The 20,000-nt window shown below is 46.3% G+C and overlaps 1 protein-coding gene across 4 annotated transcripts in view; it reads right to left on the bottom strand.

Moving 5' to 3' along the window:
• The window catches only part of plekha6 (pleckstrin homology domain containing, family A member 6), a 111,439-nt gene that overhangs the window by 26,594 nt on the left and 64,845 nt on the right, over positions 1-20,000 (bottom strand). For all 4 annotated transcript variants that reach the window (XM_063215387.1, XM_063215386.1, XM_063215384.1 and 1 more), the window contains 3 exons: positions 18,784-18,888; positions 18,519-18,591; positions 8,441-8,541 (listed from right to left, as the gene is read on the bottom strand). In XM_063215387.1, the coding sequence (XP_063071457.1) occupies positions 8,441-8,541; positions 18,519-18,591; positions 18,784-18,888 (279 nt within the window). The remainder of the gene's footprint in view (positions 1-8,440; positions 8,542-18,518; positions 18,592-18,783; positions 18,889-20,000) is intronic.

The following is a 20,000-nucleotide window of genomic DNA, read 5'->3' as shown; positions in this document are numbered from 1 at the left end:
AACTAAAGCCCCTCGTCAATATTCAGAGCGACGCGTTACCGAGGCGGCGGCCAGGGCTCTGTATAACAGCTAAGTCATGCAGGCACATCCGACTTCCTTCTACCCTCTCCTCTCCTCTCCTCTCCTCTCAGCCTCTCTCCAGTCTCCTCTCCTCTCCTCTCCTCTCCTCTCCTCTCCTCTCCTCTCCTCTCCTCTCCTCTCCTCTCCTCTCCTCTCCTCTCCTCTCAGTCTCTCTCCAGTCTCCTCTCCTCTCCTCTCCTCTCAGCCTCTCTCCAGTCTCCTCTCTCCTCTCCTCTCCTCTCCTCTCCTCTCCTCTCCTCTCAGCCTCTCTCCAGTCTCCTCTCTCCTCTCCTCTCCTCTCCTCTCCTCTCCTCTCCTCTCCTCTCCTCTCAGCCTCTCTCCAGTCTCCTCTCTCCTCTCCTCTCCTCTCAGCCTCTCTCCAGTCTCCTCTCTCCTCTCCTCTCCTCTCCTCTCCTCTCCTCTCCTCTCCTCTCCTCTCCTCTCCTCTCCTCTCAGCCTCTCTCCAGTCTCCTCTCTCCTCTCCTCTCCTCTCCTCTCCTCTCAGCCTCTCTCCAGTCTCCTCTCTCCTCTCCTCTCCTCTCCTCTCCTCTCCTCTCCTCTCCTCTCAGCCTCTCTCCAGTCTCCTCTCTCCTCTCCTCTCCTCTCCTCTCCTCTCCTCTCCTCTCCTCTCCTCTCCTCTCCTCTCAGCCTCTCTCCAGTCTCCTCTCTCCTCTCCTCTCCTCTCCTCTCCTCTCAGCCTCTCTCCAGTCTCCTCTCTCCTCTCCTCTTGTCCTCTCTCTGCTCTCCTCTCCTCTCCTCTCCTCTCCTTTCCTCTTGCCCTCTCTCCCCTCTCCTCTACTCTTCTCCTCTCCTCTCGCCCTGTCTCCCGTCTCCTCTCCTCTCTTCTTCTCTCCCCTCTCCCCTTGCCCTCTCCTCGACTATTGCCCTCTCTCCACTCCTCCCCTCCTCTCCTCTCATCCTCTCCTCTCGTCCTCTCTCTCCTCTCCTCTCCTCTCCTTTCCCCTCTTGTCCTCTCTCTCCTCTCATCTCCTCTCCTCTCCTCTTGCCCTCTCCCCTCTCCTCTCCTCTTCTCCTCTCATCTTGCCCTCTCTCCCCTCTCCTCTACTGTTGCCGTCTCCTCTCCTCTCCTCTTCTCTCTCCTCTCCTCTGCTGTCCTCTCCTCTCCTCTCCTCTCCCCTCCTCTCCTCTCCTCTCCTCCTCTCTCCTCTCCTCTCCTCTCCTCTCCTCTCCTCTCCTCTCCTCCTCTCTCCTCTCCTCTCCTCTCCTCTCCCCTCTGCTCAGCCATGCTGCTTTTGTCTACGAGTAGTTGGCTGGTGGGCTCCGGGCCAAAGCGCAGTACGCAGGAGTCACTGGCTGGGCGAAGGAAATCAATAAACTAATACATTCATCCCTTCAAATCAGACAGCATCCTGAACACTGTGGCTCAATAACAAGTCTTACGTAAGTGTTGGAAATTACTGTACACATCCTGAAGGCATAAAAAACCTCCCCGCGAAGAATAAAGAAAGAGTTATGGAAATGTTTTTTTAGCAATGAGGTCATATTTCTCCCATTAATTACCACAGCAAATACCAAACTACGGTAATTACCATTTTTCACTGCTTCATAGACAGTATGCTCCAACATTTAAAATGCACCACACGTTTAAGTGCGTGTGAGCAGTACAGGTGCTCAGGAATTGAAACACATATTATAAATATATAGAAAAATAGACAAATCTTCCTGAAATGTGTACTCTCGACAAACCATGTTTTACAGACGGTGTATGAGGGGACACATTTACCTTCAATCAGGGGAATATTTTTATCATTTCATACAAAAGCAACTGACATTTCTGACTAACGTATGACATTTAACACAAAAATGTATGTTAGTCAGCACTGAACAAACACCTGATACTCAAACTATAAAGTTTGGCCGTATAGATTACAAGTGCAGAGCGTCTACTCAAAGAATTGACGTTTTGGAAAGACTTTTGTATGCAAGCCTTTGTTGGAATGGCGTCGGACAGCCTGTAGTCATACAAAAGTTCATGTTACATACAAGAATCAAAATTAGTCAGTTAATTTCCTCCAAATGCATGTCTTCACCCAGCAGAATAAACACCCTCCAATGAGCAGCTTTGAACACCCAAACGGATTGAGAGCTTTGACGGATATTCCATCCAAATATTGAAACAAGATACGATCCTCCGCCACAAAGACACATCACCTTTACACGTACCGCTACCAGTACAAGCTTTTCACCTTTCGTGGAATTATAAAGGGAAGAAAGACTAGAAATAATAAAATGGATCCTTTAGCAAACTGTGTTTGTGGGTAGACTGTTGGATTGAGAAGCTGTGATAGCATGAATAGCATACCATAATACATACAGCATTGCAGCATGTGAAACACAAATCTATCAGATGTACATATACCTGGCCAAACTGGGCCAGAGAGAGCTGAGGAGAGGCACAATAGGGCCTACGGTAGCCAGCAGCACCTAATTACCCCATCAGAGGACTGACACCTCCAACTGCCACACAAGGCTGCAGCCCAGAAGCTGGTGCTTCAGTTCAAATGGGAGAATATAAATATAACATTAAAAATACATCTGAACCCCTCTGAAGGGCCAGGGAAAATAGGAATCAAAGAGTTTTGTGATATAATAAGATGACAAAATGACAGCAGGCTAAAGTTAGACCCAGCAAATCTGCCCATCGAGTCTCGTACTGAAAGTGTGAATAAGTGAAAATGAAAATATTTTTTTAAAAACTGAAACAAAGCCTTAGCTCAACTTGCCCTCAGCTACGACCAGAAAACAGCAATGACACACAATGGAACGACCGAGCCACCGACCCAACACATAATGCAATATTCATAGCCTCTGTGCGGCTCCGGTGGAGGGTTGGTTACATTTAAACAGGGCATCAGTTCAGGCAACAGGTACTCAAGGGGGCCGGGGAATGAAACAAAAACATGGTTCGTCATCAGTATAGCCTAGACAATCTGCAAACTTGCCATTCATTCTACATTTAGTGATGTGGCAGCACAAAAAGTCAATATAGAATGTATAGAATAAAGTTTACAGATATTTATAGATAAAGTTCAAAAGTGAAAAATAGCTGAAAAATATCATGATAACTGATAAAAGCGCATGTTATCACTTACATCATATAAATACCATGGTGGTTTTGATGCTTTGCACAATGTTGCAGAGTCAGTACCACAGACCAAAAAAGCAGGTGTTTGCATTTCATGGAATCATTCACACTGTGCAAATATACTGCAGCCTTCTCTATTCCCATTATGGATGTGGCAAACAGCACAGTTTCAGTGGAATTGCCCATAAACTGACAATGACTTTCAAACAACAGGATAATAGCCCTGTGATATGGCAAGTGTCTTATCTCCATATCTACATAGTGATGGAATTAGCACCTGCTCATGACATCATGCTGATGAGGGCTGGGAAAGAACAGACATCTACGAAAACATAAACTTTGTCATAGCCAAAAAAAGCCATGGCAGACAAAAAAAGCCATGGTTGACAAACAGAGCAAAGTGCAGCACGTCTGAAAGGTCCCTGCGTGCACCATAGTCACTCAACACATGCCCTGTATAATTTCCAACAAATTGTGAGTGCTGCACGTTACAAGAAGTTAGCACGCAGTTAACACATGTTCCAAAGAAGGTTATAACTATGGTGCATACCAGCTACATCCACTGGTTAAGCCCTTAGACACAATCCAAATCAGATTAATCTAGAAGAGAGTACTGTTATTTGCAACATATTTCTTATGTATTACTTATCATGCTTAACTTATACACCTGATATATCATAATGCTGCATATCAACACATTACTAACCATATGTGCTATCCATGCCATATGTGGAATCTGTTGTTCCTGCTCATTAGTGTTTGAGCCTGCAGGCTTACGGTATGCGTTCTGCCCGATGTCAATAACAGCGGCAGTGTACTGGATATCAATGACATAACGTGTGAGAACATTCTCTTCACGCACATTTGAAGGTGATAAGTGGCCTTCCATTAAAGCAGGAATTATAACTTTTAAAAAAGGTGTAATGCTGAGATGAGAGTTTTTATGGGTAACCAACACATGATTGGAGAGGGTTCTGTCAGGTTTATGTGATGAGAGGCCGACTGAAGTAGTATGGATTGTAGCCATTGTGGATAACGTCAGTGGCCCGTCAGAGTGATCGATAGCCTGCAATAAACACAGCGAGCAACAGCAAGGAATGAGATGGCCTCGTGGCGTATGTGTATGTGTGCTAGGCAGGCAGAGTCCTGTTGGAATGATGCAACCACTACCCCGTCTCTCTACCTCTCTCCTCCCTGTCTCCTTACCTCTCTCTCTCTCCGAGGTCTCTGTGTAATCATGTGTACTGACCTGTGCCTTAAAGGTAATGAAAGATGAGCGTGTAAACACACACAGCAGCATGCGCACACACGCACACGCACACACACACACATACACACCTAGTGTCTTCTCATGGGGCAGTTTGAACACGACAGCTCTGAACGGAGGGAAAAACACCCACCATCCCGCCAGAAGGCTGTAGAGTAGACCTGTATAGACATGAAGAGTCCCGGGTCCCTACCCCAAACAAAAGCATGTATCCAAGCAAAGCACAAAAAGCCCACCAGCGCATAAGCCACTTCCCTATCAGAAAGACCACATGAAAAGAGCTTGTAGTGGCACTGTACCATCAAAAACCCCACGAGTCTGATGGTATCTAGAGTAAAGTGCAATAATACCCCTATGCAGACAACTGAATGCGACGTTGTGCTGTCGTTTCGAGCTACCCAACGATTCGAGCTACCAAGCCATTACAACAACGAACTACAGTAGCCCCCATGGGGCTTAGGGCTTACGGTTTGGGTTAACCATTTGGGTGTGAGCAATACTAGGGTGGGAGACATGACGCCTTGTTTTTTCGTAACATTGGTTAAAAACCTACAAAACTGTTATTTTTCCCTTAAAAAACACATGTCAATGAAAGAAGATGTGGTACATTATGTTTCATATTAGTCTAAGATGAGAAGAAACATTTTTGTTTAGATTTATGTACAGGTTTATATGTCAAATATCCTGCGGTGTGACTGTAACATTAATGAAACCTGGAATATAATATATATATAAATTAACCAACAATATTTTGAATAATGTATGAAGCATTTGGCATGATTGCATAAATATTAACTTTATATTAAGATATGTGAATGTGAAAAAAACTCAAGACAGTAATATTAACTACAAGTTCAATTTCGTAACACAAATTGCGTCCTGTGGGGTGACATGTATGTCAATGTTTGTGAATGGGCAGCTGCAAGGCCAACTACAAGGGTCTTAAAGACTGGCTCCTAACCAGTCTGTACCTCAGTTATTGGAGAGTGCTGTGGAAGTTTAAGGTGACTCTTAACCTCTTAATATGTCTTCATATTGCAATCTTTCTGTCACGCAATGCTTAGGTTCATTTTATGGTGTCCTGTGGTGTGACTGCTCTTACAGAAGGAAAAATATATTTATAAATGAAAACACATATTAAGATTAAACACAATATCATTATCAAGTTAGCATGAGCTCAGATGTCAGTCATGTATACAAAAGGATTAAAATGGCCATAATGCAGTGAATTCCCTGTGGTGTGACTCCATTTTCCTGCGGTGTGACATGCCTATGCAATGTGTTGATGCAGGACACATTTTCCAAAAAATGGCAAAAATAAGGTGAAATTCCACAGACCACTAAGTGCTTTATTTTTTTCTATTTTTTCCAATTTTTATCTATCATTTTTTTTAGGAATTTGAAAAACTTTTTTTTTTGCGTTACGCCCTTAAACGTCAACCACCCACTAACAGCCTAATGGTAGGTCATCTTGACGAAGCAAGCAGCCCATCTCGACAGAGCACACATTCGGCACATTCCTGCAACAGTTGTCTAAGCTGTGGATTAAAGAGCACATCCAGGCTGTACAGACTGCATGAGGCCTTAGGCTGTGGCTCCATTTGTGAACGAGTGGAATGAAGCCTCTCTCTGTCGTCACAACAGCTTCCATAGCATGTCTACCATAACAAGCTCTGTATAATGTACATGCGTAAGTATTAGTGATTCGTTTTTTTATATACATATATTTTTGGGCTTTTTGCATTTATTCAATAGAACAGAGAAAACAGTGACAGGAAGCGAGTGGGGAGAGAGAGAGTTGGGGTCGGCAAAGGACCCGGGTCGGAATCGAACCTGGGTCAGCCGCTTAGCAGACGAGTGCCCTACCGTTAGTGCCACGGTACAGTAGGGCCTAGAGAAGCCTATTTTGAAACAGAATTCATTTGCATGTATGAGTCTGTCTGTGTGTGCTTGTGTAGGTGGCTGCGCAGCAGGGAGATGAAATTCTGTGGGTGTTTTCACTGAGTGATTTCCACTATGGAAACCAAACAGAATAGTATCCGTTGCCAGATCTTGCAATGGTATGGCGCACGTCGGGCATCCTCTGTGAGTGTATGTGGGTGTGTGTGGGTGGGCATCAGGGTGATTCTGCAAAGTGTTTCCGCTGCGCTGCTTCCACTACTATGACAACCAAACAGAATAATCTTCATTGCTAGATCTCGCTATGGTATGGTGCACGTTGGGCATCCTCTGCGTGTGTGTTTGTGTGTCTGTGTCTGTGTGTGTGTGTGTGTGTGTGTGTGTGTGTGTGTGTGTGTGTGTGTGTGTGTGTGTGTGTGTGTGTGTGTGTGTGTGTGTGTGTGTGTGTGTGTGTGTGTGTGTGTGTGTGGCGCTGGCACTGAGCAACTGTAACGTGATCTTAGTAGCCAGTCTGCAAGAGAGAGAGCGCCCACAGCGCCCAGAGCCATCAGCTGTTTACAGAGCAGTGCTCCCTCCATCACCCGGATGATACAGCCACACAGCCAGCCAGCCAGCCAGCGTAATAACGAGCAGCGCGATAACAAGGTCTCTGTGTTATCGGCTACTAGCAGCACACCCCCTAAACCCAAGAGAGAGAGAGAGAGAGAGAGAGAGAGAGAGAGAGAGAGAGAGAGAGAGAGAGAGAGAGAGAGAGAGAGAAAGGGAGATAGAAAGGGAGAGAGAGAGAGAGAGAGAGAGAGAGAGAGAGAGAGAGAGAGAGAGAGAGAGAGAGAGAGAGAGAGAGAGAGAGAGAGAGAAAGAGAGAGAAAGAGAGAGAAAGAGAGAGAGAGAGAGAGAAAGGGAGAAGTGTACAATGGGGTTCGAGGTGTTGATTTCCAATACATGGGGTTAGTACGCTAGAGAGCTCCTGTGCTGTACAGTTGAGCAGTGCCACTAATAGCGCATGGCCACTTTGAGCAGCATGAGGGGAATATGAAGTGACACTGCCTCTGTTTCTCTGGGCACACACTGTATTTGCACCAATGGCACATGACGCACGCAAACACACAAATACACTCGTGCCATACACACATGCAAACGTGTGCTTGCATAGTGTGCACGCGCGCAAAGACACACACAGACACAGACACATGCGCGTAGCACGCACATACAGTACACACACACGCACGCGCGCACACGCATGCACACACGCACGCACGCACGCACACACATACATGTTTGAACTACAACTTTTAGACTATTTACAGTTGATTGAAAACATTCATCCATGAAGCAAGTATTTTTTTCTTGACCCTCTCCATGGACAATTAGTTAATGGTAAATAGTCTAAAAATGTCTAGTTCATTCTGAGGTGACTAGAAAATGAGCTTTCTAAAATTACCTTTTTTGCTGTGTACGCACTTACTCACACGCGCACACGCGCGCGCACACACACACACACACACACACACACACACACACACACACACACACACACACACACACACACACACACACACACACACACACACACACACACACACACACACACACACACACACACACACACACACACACACACACACACACACAGCCAGTACAGATGCAAAGTCCAGTGTGAGGACAGCGTCCAGTGTAAACAGAGGGGATTCGGAGAACCCTGCCAAGCAGCATTTAGTTGTTTCAACGCTCGTTAATTCAGGGACAGCGCGGCCATTGTCTTTGCCTCACAAGTCTTCCTTGGCAAGAGGCTACGCAGCCTGTGCACACACACCACACTCACGCACACAAACACACGCATGCACACTGGTCCCATAGCACTGCTGGTGTACAGTGTTAAGCTGTCTCTCACACACACACTCAGTGATCCCCACCCCAACCACCCACACACGCACACGCACACACACACACACACACACACACACACACACACACACACACACACACACACACACACACACACACACACACACACACACACTGTCATCAAGCCAAAGGCTGGCTGTCACTGTCAGGCAATTACAGAAGCAAAGGCAGAGGCCGAGGAGAAGGCAAAAGGCTTTACTGACCTTAAAGGCGTACTTGCGGCTGATATTGTCCGAGGCCTGGACGGGGCCGATGTGGAAGCTGAGCAAGGGTAGGCTCCCCAACACCCCTTCCTCCTTCTCGTCTGAGGAGAGAGAGAAGAGAGAGAGAGAGAGAGAGAGAGAGAGAGAGAGAGAGAGAGAGAGTAGAAAGAAAAGAAAAAAAAATCAGCACTGCAATCCACATGAAAACCAGACGAACAAGAACTGCCAACACTCTCCTTGGAAAAGAGGATAACAAGAAACGCTGACGAATGAGACAGAGGAAGAAGAACAGAGCGAGAATATAAGGAATACAGATGAACACAAGAGAGAAGAAGAGAGGAAGAGAAATCAGAAAGGTACATCGCATACCGGAGAGGAGAGAGGGGGGAGGCAGCGAGCTCCCTGTAGCCCACTGAGAAACACCGCAGCCCCCTCAGCTCAGCTGTGCGTCAGCCAGAGCAGAACTCCGGAGGAACTGCAGGTGAATCCCGGAATAGACAGCCATCATCGCACACAGCCAGCCACTGCACACAGCAGGCTGCCCCCCAGCAGGGAGTCAGAGCAGAGGGGAGCCGAGCGAGCGAGGGGGGGCTGGGAGCGACGCGCGGAAACGACACGGCAAGAAACAACGACTCACACTGACAAGCGTGACGCCAGCACTGTGCGAAAACGCATGGCCACACAACCACAGAGCCGTGAGAGAGAGAGAGAGAGAGAGAGAGGGAGAGAGAGAGAGAGAAGAGAAGAGAGAGAGGGAGGGATAGAAATAGAGTGAGAGAGCAAGGAGATAGCGAGCAGAAGGGGAGAAAATAGAAAGAAGAGGCACTTGTGGTAATTAAATAATGCAGGTCCTCATGAAATTTTTAAAGGCAAGCGTAGCTAGCTTGCCGCCTTCTTCCCTCCTTGCCTGCCTGCCTGCCTGCCTCCCGGTCGGTCGGTCGACTCAGAGGTTCTGCTGCTGCTGCTGTGTGTGTGTGTGTGTGTGTTGTTGCCCCCTCTCGCTCTACCGAGGCTGTGAATGCTGCTAAGCGAATGCAAAAGGGGCAGTCTTTCGCTCTCCCTCTCTTTCTCTCGCTCTCCCTTTTCTCTATGTCCCTCGCTCTCTGTGCTGGTGACAGCGTGTGTGCACTGTAGAGCAGAGAGCGAGGGAGACAGAGAGAGAGGGAGAGAGAGGGAGAGAGAGAGAGAGAGAGAGAGAGAGAGAGAGAGAGAGAGAGAGAGAGAGAGAGAGAGAGAGAGAATAGAGAAGGGAGTAAGAGAGGGAGAGAGGGAGAGAGGGAGAGAGAGAGGAGAGATAGAGAAGGAGAGAGAGAGAGGTTGGGAGAGGGAGAGAGGGAGAGAGAGAGGAGAGAGAGAGAGAGAGAGAGAGATAGGGAGAGGGAGAGGAGGAGGAGAGAAAGGGAGGGTGTGATAGGGGAAGAAAAGGAGAGCTCGAGAGGGAGAGGGAGAGCGAGAGGGAGAGCGAGTGAGTGGGAGGGGTTGTGTTTGTGCAGTGCGCTGTGGGGAGCTGAGCAATGACGACGCTGAAGAGGAGATAGCCATCAGCCCTGAGGTGGGTGTGTTTGTGTGTGTGTGTACATGTGTACATGTGTGTGCAGGGAAGCCAACAGGCAGGGACAAAGGGGTCATTTGTCCCGGGCTCAGGGAAAGGTGGGGCCCAGAATTGTGTTCTCATTACATTGTATGTATTGGATGGGGGGCCCATTAAGATGAATTTGTCCTGGGCCTGGCAAAAGCTGTCAGCGGCCCTGTGTGTGTGTGTGTGTGTGTGTGTGTGTGTGTGTGTGTGTGTGTGTGTGTGTGTGTGTGTGTGTGTGTGTGTGTGTGTGTGTGTGTGTGTGTGTGTGTGTGTGTGTACGCACATATGTAAATGTGTACATGTACGTGCGTGCGTGTGTGCATATGTGTGCGTGAATGTGTATGTATGCATAAGTGTGTGTGTAAATGTCCATGTTTACGTGCTGCATTTTGGCATGTGTACTGTATGTGTGTTTGTGACTAAGAGTTGCTGGAATGCTGGCGCTCTGCCAAACTGTATGTGTCCCACCTACAGCCAACCAGTGGAGGCCTCTCCCTTCCATACCAACACACAGGTGATAGTAGAGACAAAACAAACACACACACCCATGCACGCACGCACACATGCACACGCACACACGCACACACACACCCACGCGCTCACATACGCACAGACTAATGCAAACATTGCAAACACACAAACATATATATGTGCATTTACTTCTTTAGACACATGCACAAAGGAATAAATATCCTTCACTCATTTGAATAAATTATTTCAGAGCTAGTGAAGTGATTTGGCTAATTTGTAAAATTATTTGTAAAACCAAATCTATATTGGGTAACTTCATCCCAATAAATAATGAAGTTCAAAGCAGTTTCACAAAGGGATCCAGCACTTACTAAGTGGGTAAATTATAATGGGTAAACCATGTATACTGTATACTATATGTGACAAAACTCCTGCCTGACCTGCACAAGTATTGGAAACGTAAAATAAAGCCTTGGATTTCTCTTGTGCCTAAACATGTCAATGGAATTCCAGATTTTGACTGACAGAGAAGATAAACTGGGAATTGACACAACCACACACAACCACAATCAACACAGCTCCTTTGGTGAAAGTGTTGCTCAATGAGCAGATTTATATGCAACAGATCACATAAATGCCTAAGACTCTTAAGCGCATAGAAACTGCTGTATGCCCATCCCCCCCGCTGTTATATATATTTATTTCAGTCAGTGCATCCCACATCTCCACTCCACTCCACCCCACCCCTCACATCCTCCTCAGCTCCGAGAGAGAGAGAGCAGTGAGAGAGAGAGAGAGAGAGAGAGAGAGAGAGAGAGAGAGAGAGAGAGAGAGAGCAGTGAGAGAGAGAGAGCAGTGAGAGAGAGAGAGAGAGAGAGAGAGAGAGAGAGAGAGGAGAGAGAGAGAGAGAGAGAGAGAGAGAGAGAGAGAGAGAGGAGAGAGAGAGAGAGAGAGAGAGAGAGAGAGAGGGAGAGAGTGAGAGAGAGAGTGAGAGAGAGAGAGTGTGAGAAAGTGTGTGAGAGAGAGAGAGAGAGAGAGAGAGAGAGAGAGAGAGAGAGAGAGAGAGAGAGAGAGAGAGAGAGAGACTCTAAGGGCATGCTGCTACAGCACAACAGCTAACAGCTGAGGGCCGACATTTTTTTAGCCGTTCCTCTGCGATGGCATGGAGACTGGATGGAAGGGGGGGGGGGGGGGATAAAGCACAAAGATGGGAGGGATAGGGTAGGGGGAGATGGATGGCAGGGGAAAAGGCAAAGAAGGGAAGAGAAAGCTGAATCGAAGCCAACCTCTGCCAATCTTCCAGTTTACTAAAGAAGAAACCCTGGCGAGCTATTCAGAGATTAATTGGCATAAATAATACGTTTTTAAATGAGCACTGCCCAAAATGTCACTAAGCCTGTTAGCGTCGGCAGGGCACCGGCTGACTGCAACAACAAGTCCGTTGGCTGCAGTGTGAGCTAATCACTTTACCTATGCACTGTGCGAGGCTCCAGTGTGGGTTTTTCAAACTATGTGAATCATGTTAAAAGCCAATTATGAATGAATCACGGCTTGTTCAACAACTGACCCCTCTGACCTGATAGACAGTTGGGGCTACTTGCAAAAGTTTAAGATTGAGGGAGGTTTTAAAAAGCTCAAAACTGCTATTGCTGTATATCTTATATTACCACTATTGAGTTTGCCACTTTTACATGACTAATTCTAGCACTATAACCACTACAATTATGCTGCTATTCACTTTTGCTATTGCTCTAACTCTATAACGTTTGACATTAAAGTTCTCCATTATTTTACAGTGACATTTACATTAAAAAATATTGTAAAACTAAAACGCTGTATTCTCTACATCTATGGCCTAGTTGCTTGCCACTGTTACCTGATCATTTCATTGTCTGAAAATGTAATATTTTTGATAACAAGCTATTGGCCCTGAGAGAACGGGATCAACGCTCTCTCAATATTTGCCCTGGCCTAGAAAAAAAGATACGGGGGGTGCATAGGGTCTGCGTACGGTACGTACGCCCTGTGCTCTGGCTATCAGGCCGTGCTGCTCACATGTGTTTGTTGACAACAGACATGCGTGCTGTGCTGTGCTGGCTGAACTGCTCCCAGGGTCACGGCTCTTCTCTGCACTGTTTACCTTGCCATGCTTGTTTCTAGAGAACACACACACTGGAGAGGGCACCGACGGGCCATCGAAGCCTCGTTATACCCTCACACTACTCCTCCTCCTCCTCCTCCTCTTCCTCTGCCACCAATGAAACGTGCATGCAACACAAGGGTCAAACTCTTAATGGAAGTACAGTAGATTAAACCGGTGGCTCATATCTGTACACACATATGCTAGCAATATAGGGCCAATGAAATATGTACTCCACAAAAGATCAAAGGTTAAATATCCAGGTGGATTTAGCTTGAGGCACATTCCTGTTCATGTCCCTGCACACACAAACAACAAGGCATGCTCACCTCCTCCACACTGCCCCACAAAGGCAAAACGTAGTAACTACATGAAGATACAGGAAAACAGACAAATGCCTTTAATGATGTCAGCCTGTGACAATTGTACTTAGTATAATTATGGTGATGATTGTATCCACAGTAACTAGAGCACTTCAACGCCATGGAAACTGAGATGGTTTGTCATACAGCATGCTGTCATTCTGTCCAATCATAGCCTACTGTTTGTTTAATAATGGTTATGCTTTCATCTTGTTTCCTTGACTAGAGGCAAGAGCTTTATTCATGAGATGCAGGAAGGAGGTGCTAAGTCATTTTCCAATCAAAACCTAATTTTAGGAAGTACATTTGGCTTTGCAGGGCATCAAAAGAACATGTGATTCCCTCTGCCAAATATCTATCTCTCACTTATTTCCTGTCTTTCCTTCTTCACTGTCCTGCCCAATAAAGGCACACAATTAACAAATTAAAAAAATGTGAAAAAGAGATGTGCATACAACAACGTTTCAGGGTCATCCTAGGTACTCCTGTGGCGCATTCCTTTTCATGGTCCAACACCTAAGGACAAGGCATGCACACTTGTTCACACAAGCCTTGAAAGGTTGCATGTAAATTACAAACGTTGACACACATAAATAAATCATATGTCACCTTGGACCCCACGCTACTTATTACGTGTAACTTGTGAAATCACGATAATCGTCGCAAACTGAATGTATGACACGCTTTAACAGCAGATGAGTCACTGCCCCAGTTTAAAAATAGTGAATCTGTTCTATTTCGGCTTTTCAGCAAAGACGTAAATTTGTCAGTGCCCTCTTATCAAGCCACCCAGACAGGCGGCTGTGTCCACAGATGGTCTTTACAGGATGTCTATCGCTAGCCATTTACTGTGAGGCTATTGTGTAGCACGGGAGCTATTTTCCACATCACTCTACTCTACGTGCCTCTGTGAGACCGCTGAACAGAACCAATTTTCAGCACATTGAGTCGCGGTATTACACCGTCGGCGGCCGACACAGCCGAAAAGCAGTAACAGCATATTCTGTCAAAACTGGCTTCAGACTAGACATTGACTTTATAACATCTCCTTTGTCTTGTGACGTTATCTTTCGCTTTTTTTATTCAAATGATGCATACATTGCTCTCCGATATTATTCCTACGCTTGACTGGGTGGTAAGACAACTACATTTCTCACTTCATATAGTTACTTAACTTGGGTCAATTTGGGGTGCTACAAAGCAGTTACACATACTTTAAATGACTATATTAATCCCAATCCCAATCCTACCATATGTTTATTACTGACAAAATGGTACAGTACTGGTCTAACTTCCCCCTCTGGGATACATCACGTCTGCTATGGTGACGGACTGTCTGTATGAGTGTTCACTCAATGGGAGGCAGAAGGACTAACAGTCTGCCAGAGGCCCCATTTCACACATAGGAGACAGGTGAGATGAGGACACAAGGAACTATTTCAAGGAGAATGCAACTGGAAACACCGACCTACTCACACACTCATGCACACACGCACACACACAAACACGCACGCATGCACGCACGCACGCACGCACGCACGCACACACTCTCACGCACACACTCTCACACACACACACATGCACGCACACACTCTCACGCACACACTCTCACACACACACACATGCACGCATGCACGCACACACGTAAGCACACATGCACACATGCACACACACATATGCATCCATTCTCACGCAAGCACATGCTCACACACATGCTCTCTCTCACACACACACACACACACACACACACACACACACACACATACACACACACACACACACACACACACACACACACACACACACACACACACACACACACACACACACACACACACACACACACACACACACACACACACACACGCACGCATTCACGCACACACACACACTCCACAAAACAATAGTCGAGTGACCTTTCAGTTCCCAGAGGTGTAACCAAAGATTCTCTGTTGCATTAAGAACATCTCTGGTGTAACATACACCACATCTCTCTCTACTCATCATATCCCCATGACATCACACCCAGTGTCAGTCTCAGAGTCCCGCTGCTGGCCAAACCGGACTGGCCGTCACTCAGCCAACCCCCCTCCAAACACAACGTAAACATCCACATCCCCACAGACACCTGATACCTATTCAAGTTTCGAAGCAGCATTGCACATTTTTTACAGACTAGCATTGCTGTAGTGCCTCCTGCTCAATATTGCATTTCACTACATTACCACATCAGGGAGCTCACATGAGGGTTGGGTTTCACTGGAGTGGTGTTTTTGGCAACCAATCAGATGAACGAATGAAGGCAAAATCAATCGGTTTGAAGTTCAATGCAAGTGCCCACAAGTAAACAAACGCTTGCCGAGAATGTCCACACAAAGCAAAAGCTTTTTTCAAATAGAGTTTGTTCAAACACTTCCTTCAGGACGCAGGTACAGATACCCTTACATTAGAACAAATACAGCAAAGAACTCCTTCATCACCTTGTGTTAACGGATGCATTTGACCAGTGATCTGTATTTATTTACATATTAACTTATACGTTTAGCTATGTACTATGTTTGTAGTGTAAGAGTGTTTTCATTGTAGGCCTATGTGTTTTATGTCATTCTGCTGTGCTGTAAGACAAATTGCCTGACATTAAAGCTTTCAAGTCAAGTCAAGACTTGCAAGTGCACATGGGACCGCAGTGCACATTCAAGACAATAACAGTCTAACAATATGAACTCAACAATATGTCTCTCAGTATGCTCTCAAGTGCTGCACTCGTCCACTGCTCTGCTCTACTGCACTCCAAACTGTTTAGTGGTGCTTACTATGTTTGCCACTGTAGTGTTGGTGAGCTGTCATGAATTATCCATAAGGTCTGTGTGTTTCCAGTCACAGACGGTGGCTACAGTGATTTCGAACATTTTTCAACGCCAAATCAAATTCAATTGTCATGGGCATCACTTCTTACCATGTCCCAACAATGTACCTTGATATTCATTCTTTGCCACTTTCTTTGTACAATGTGAACTCAACAAAACAACACACGACAAAATGAAACAGTTCTGCTTTCGAAGCCTTGCTCTACTCCACTGCACTCCAGACAGTTTAGCGGTGTTTACTATGCTTGCCACCATCGTGTTGGTGGGGTGCCATGGGAAAGTGATGAATTATCCATAGGGCCTGCACTGCTCTGCTCTGCTCTGCTCTGCACTGTGCTACGCCTACTGTACAGTCAAACAAGGCGGCTCTGAGGCTGCGTTTTATTTTTAAGCAGCACCATGGATGATGGCTGAGGAGCTGAGAGAGCACAGCGTGTATTCAGTAAAGCTCAGAAGTGCAGTGGTGGAGAGTGCTGTACTACACTATACTGAGGCAGAGCAGAGCACAGCACCAGAGTCACAGCAGTGTCCCAGGGGACTGTGTTCAAAGTTAACACAGCATAGAGAAAAGGGGGAGAGGGAGAGAGGGAGTGAGAGAAGGGCAGAGAAGGAAAGAAAGGGAAAGAGGGGAGAGAGAGAGAGAGAAAGAGACAGACAGACAGGGACAGAGAGAGACAGAAAGAGAGACAGAGAGAGAGAGAGAGAGAGAGAGAGAGAGAGAGAGAGAGAGAGAGAGAGAGAGAGAGAGAGAGAGATGCAGAGAGACTGCATAGTTAACAATGAATGTACAGGGAGAAACAGATAGAGAGAGATAAGGAGACACAGATAGAGAGGAAAGGAGAGATAGTATCAGAAAGAGGGAAAGGATAAGACGATAAGAATGTGGAGCAAGGAAGAGAGAGGCCAACTTTGCAGAGTAATCAAAACATGTGCTGAAGTGTCCATATAGTATATCACATTTACAGCCGAAATGTACCACTGTGGGGATGTTGCCGATGAACTCTGAGAAGTTCTAATCCATTCTACCCACACCAGCAAGATTCAGCAGGCTAAAGAAGGTAGGCAGTTTCAACACGCATTGCAAATCATTTCAAATCGAACTGTGTTTTAGTGCTATGGTTTTACTGCTATGTCTTTGGATAGACCATCATGTGAGGTGGTTTCAGTTTGAGCCAAAGTGATGTCTGCCCTCTATCCCACTACAGGTGAGGAAATGGAATTGAATGGAGGAGAGCATGGCAATTACAGAAACCCCATTCCACATGTTCCATGTTGATGAAGCACTGAAACGATTATTTCGATTACAGAAAAAGCAAAAAAAAAACAAGGTCAAAGGACCAGAGTCACATGCAAACACTCCAAAAAGCAAAACAATGCCCGTAGTCATGGCAGACCAATGGATCGGCTGATAATAGTCTCACTAACAAGCAACCAAAAATGACTTTGTGTTTCTCTAAGCAGCCATGTGTGTGTGTGTGTGTGTGTGTGTGTGTGTGTGTGTGTGTGTGTGTGTGTGTGTGTGTGTGTGTGTGAGGAGAGGGGGGCAGTGGGCCATGGCTTAAGCCCCGGGCGCTTTGCAGCATTCCCGACGGGCAGCAGTCGGCAGACGACCTCCTAATGCCCCTAAACGCCCGCGGGCACTTCCACCATGCGCCATTAGTGCCAGTGCCAGCGCCAGTGCCAGAGCTTAGTAAGCAGAACGACTCATTGTCACCCCCCACCCCACCACCACACTGCTGACTACACTTTTCAAAATAACGTCACCCCTACCACCACCTCCAGCCTTACTGAAAGCGGTGTTGACTGCTGTGTGGACAGAAAACGTAAAGCATTTTGTATTGCATTAGGACTGAGGAATGAGAATCTTTACAGACATTTGGAAAAAATCATGTTTTTGGATAGGTAGGTTAATACACAATTTACTGCTTGGTTTGGTGCGTAAATTGTTGTAAGACACCCAAGCACTTACTTGCTATGTTTTATGGAAGGTTTGATCCTGTCTGTGAAATCCACAATTTCACATTCACCTTATGTACAATTTGTTTGTATTCAAATGATTTCTGATTACAGTTTACAGTGATATGAACCATTGATCATAACTAACAAATAAAGGAAGTCTGCTAACATAGCAATAGCCCATTAGACCTAAAGTAATGCCATGCCATGTTAGGCATTTCCTCCTCTATCGCAGGTCACATCCAGGGCTGTACCAACAAAGAATTTACTTTGGTTCAGAACCAGATCACACAGGGTGCATCAAGCGTATTTGGTGTCTACATAAATAACTTGGGGACCTGTTGCCCTTGGTAACAGTCTATTTACCTTTTGGTGGTGGGGAATAAATCTCAAAGGAGGTGATAAGCAAGCACGCCATGAGATTATCAAAGAAGGCATTTATCAATTTAGCTTTGCCAACGGACGCATGAAATACAATACTCATTATGTAAATAAAGCATAACAATCAAGCACTGCAGTGGGTGAAATAAGCATCCGCCTAAAGTATCTGGTCATTTCCACTGTTTTATTTGCTGTCTAAAAATGTATGAAATAAAAGAACACAAACATATACTTCATACAACATGGGCCTATCCATTTGATGTAATGCTCTTGCAAAATGTTCATAACTTATTTCATATTAAATCCAAATCTGGTTACATACCTTTATAGTAGAAGAGACAGCGGTCGGTTAGCACAAACCAGCGCTTGTTCCATTGCTTCACACCACTGCTGGCCTAAAAGGAAAAGGAAAAAAGAAACATCTTTGTAACCTACTGAAAGGGACATAAAAACGGACCGTACACTGAGAGGACAGGTCAAAGAGTGTTGCAAGTGTGCTGATGACGTGGTTGTTTGACTAGGAGGATGGTGCTGTTTGCTCAAGTCACGCCGTGGCACTAGAGCTGACAAGTCAACTGATTGCTCACCTGCTTGTGGAGCCAGCCCTGCTTGGCCACCTCGGCCTTGGGGTTCCTGCGCATGGAGTTGGAGCGCTTGCCGAACGTGGCCGCCTTCCTGGAGGCGCGTGGGACCTGCAGCGACAGGAGACAGATTGGCGTCAGGAGAGGAGAGGAGGGGAGGAACACAACACAACACAGCAGTCTGGTGACAGCTTTGCATGTTTTTGAGTGACACACGCGCAAACAGCATGTACAAACACGCACCCAGGGAAGCTTACAGTGGGGAGGGGAGGGGGGACAGTTGTCCCGGGCCCAGGGGCAGAGGGGGCCCAGAATTGGGTCCTCATTACAGGATGGTAATGAGGGTGGGGGGGCCTTTCAGATGACCTTGTCCTGGGCTCAGCCAAAGCTATCAGCGGCCCTGCACGCACCCACAAACGCACAAACACAGAACAACCTCTCACCCCCTTCACCAGCGACACATTCAGTCACAGGGACACACGTGTGCAAACGTGCTGTAGTATATATACACCACATGCACTGGCACTGGGACAGATAGCTAAGGGGCGAGCATGCGGCACAGTGAGGTGTTTCTGTCTCTCAGCAGGTGTGAAGAGCAGCCAGGTAAGGTGTCCCCTTCGCACCTGTGACTGCACTGCTCACAATGGCCCCTGCCACAATTGGAACAATCGTCAGCACGAATAACAGGCAGGAGCCGCAGATGAATCCCAAACAAATCAGGACTCAAAAAGGAGGATTTCCGGCCTTGGCTGTGGCTTAAAGGGCTGAGGCACTGTACTGTACTGTCATGCCTGGCTTCGATTCTGGCCTGAGGACATTTCCCAATCATACCCCATCTCTCTTTCCCACTCGCTTCCAGTCACCGTCTCACACTGTCCTTTCAGTTAAGGAAGCACAAAGAAGATAAATATTCAAACGAGCTACCTACTCAACAGCGGTAGCCAAAGTAAAAGCATAAATACATTTATGGTGAAAAAGTACAACACTAGCAATTGATACTACATAGCGATTACACCAGTTATTCCACTATACGTAATGAGGTGGTTACTGATAAAAACTAAAAACCTAAAAAGAAAACCCCCAACCAGTGCAGAATCAGGTATATGGGTACACTCTATAGTAACTGTAGACCAGTTACTCTGGAAAGTTACTTGTGTTGGAAGGAAACTATGTCAGGTTTTGTTTTTTTACTTCTACATTCACTTGTGCCACCTCTAATCAAA

The sequence above is a fragment of the Engraulis encrasicolus genome, chromosome 14 (assembly GCF_034702125.1).
Source record: "Engraulis encrasicolus isolate BLACKSEA-1 chromosome 14, IST_EnEncr_1.0, whole genome shotgun sequence".
In the NCBI taxonomy this organism is placed as follows: domain Eukaryota; kingdom Metazoa; phylum Chordata; class Actinopteri; order Clupeiformes; family Engraulidae; genus Engraulis; species Engraulis encrasicolus.
The sequence above is the reverse complement of the archived record's forward strand: the minus strand, read 5'-3'. Positions and strand labels throughout refer to the sequence as shown.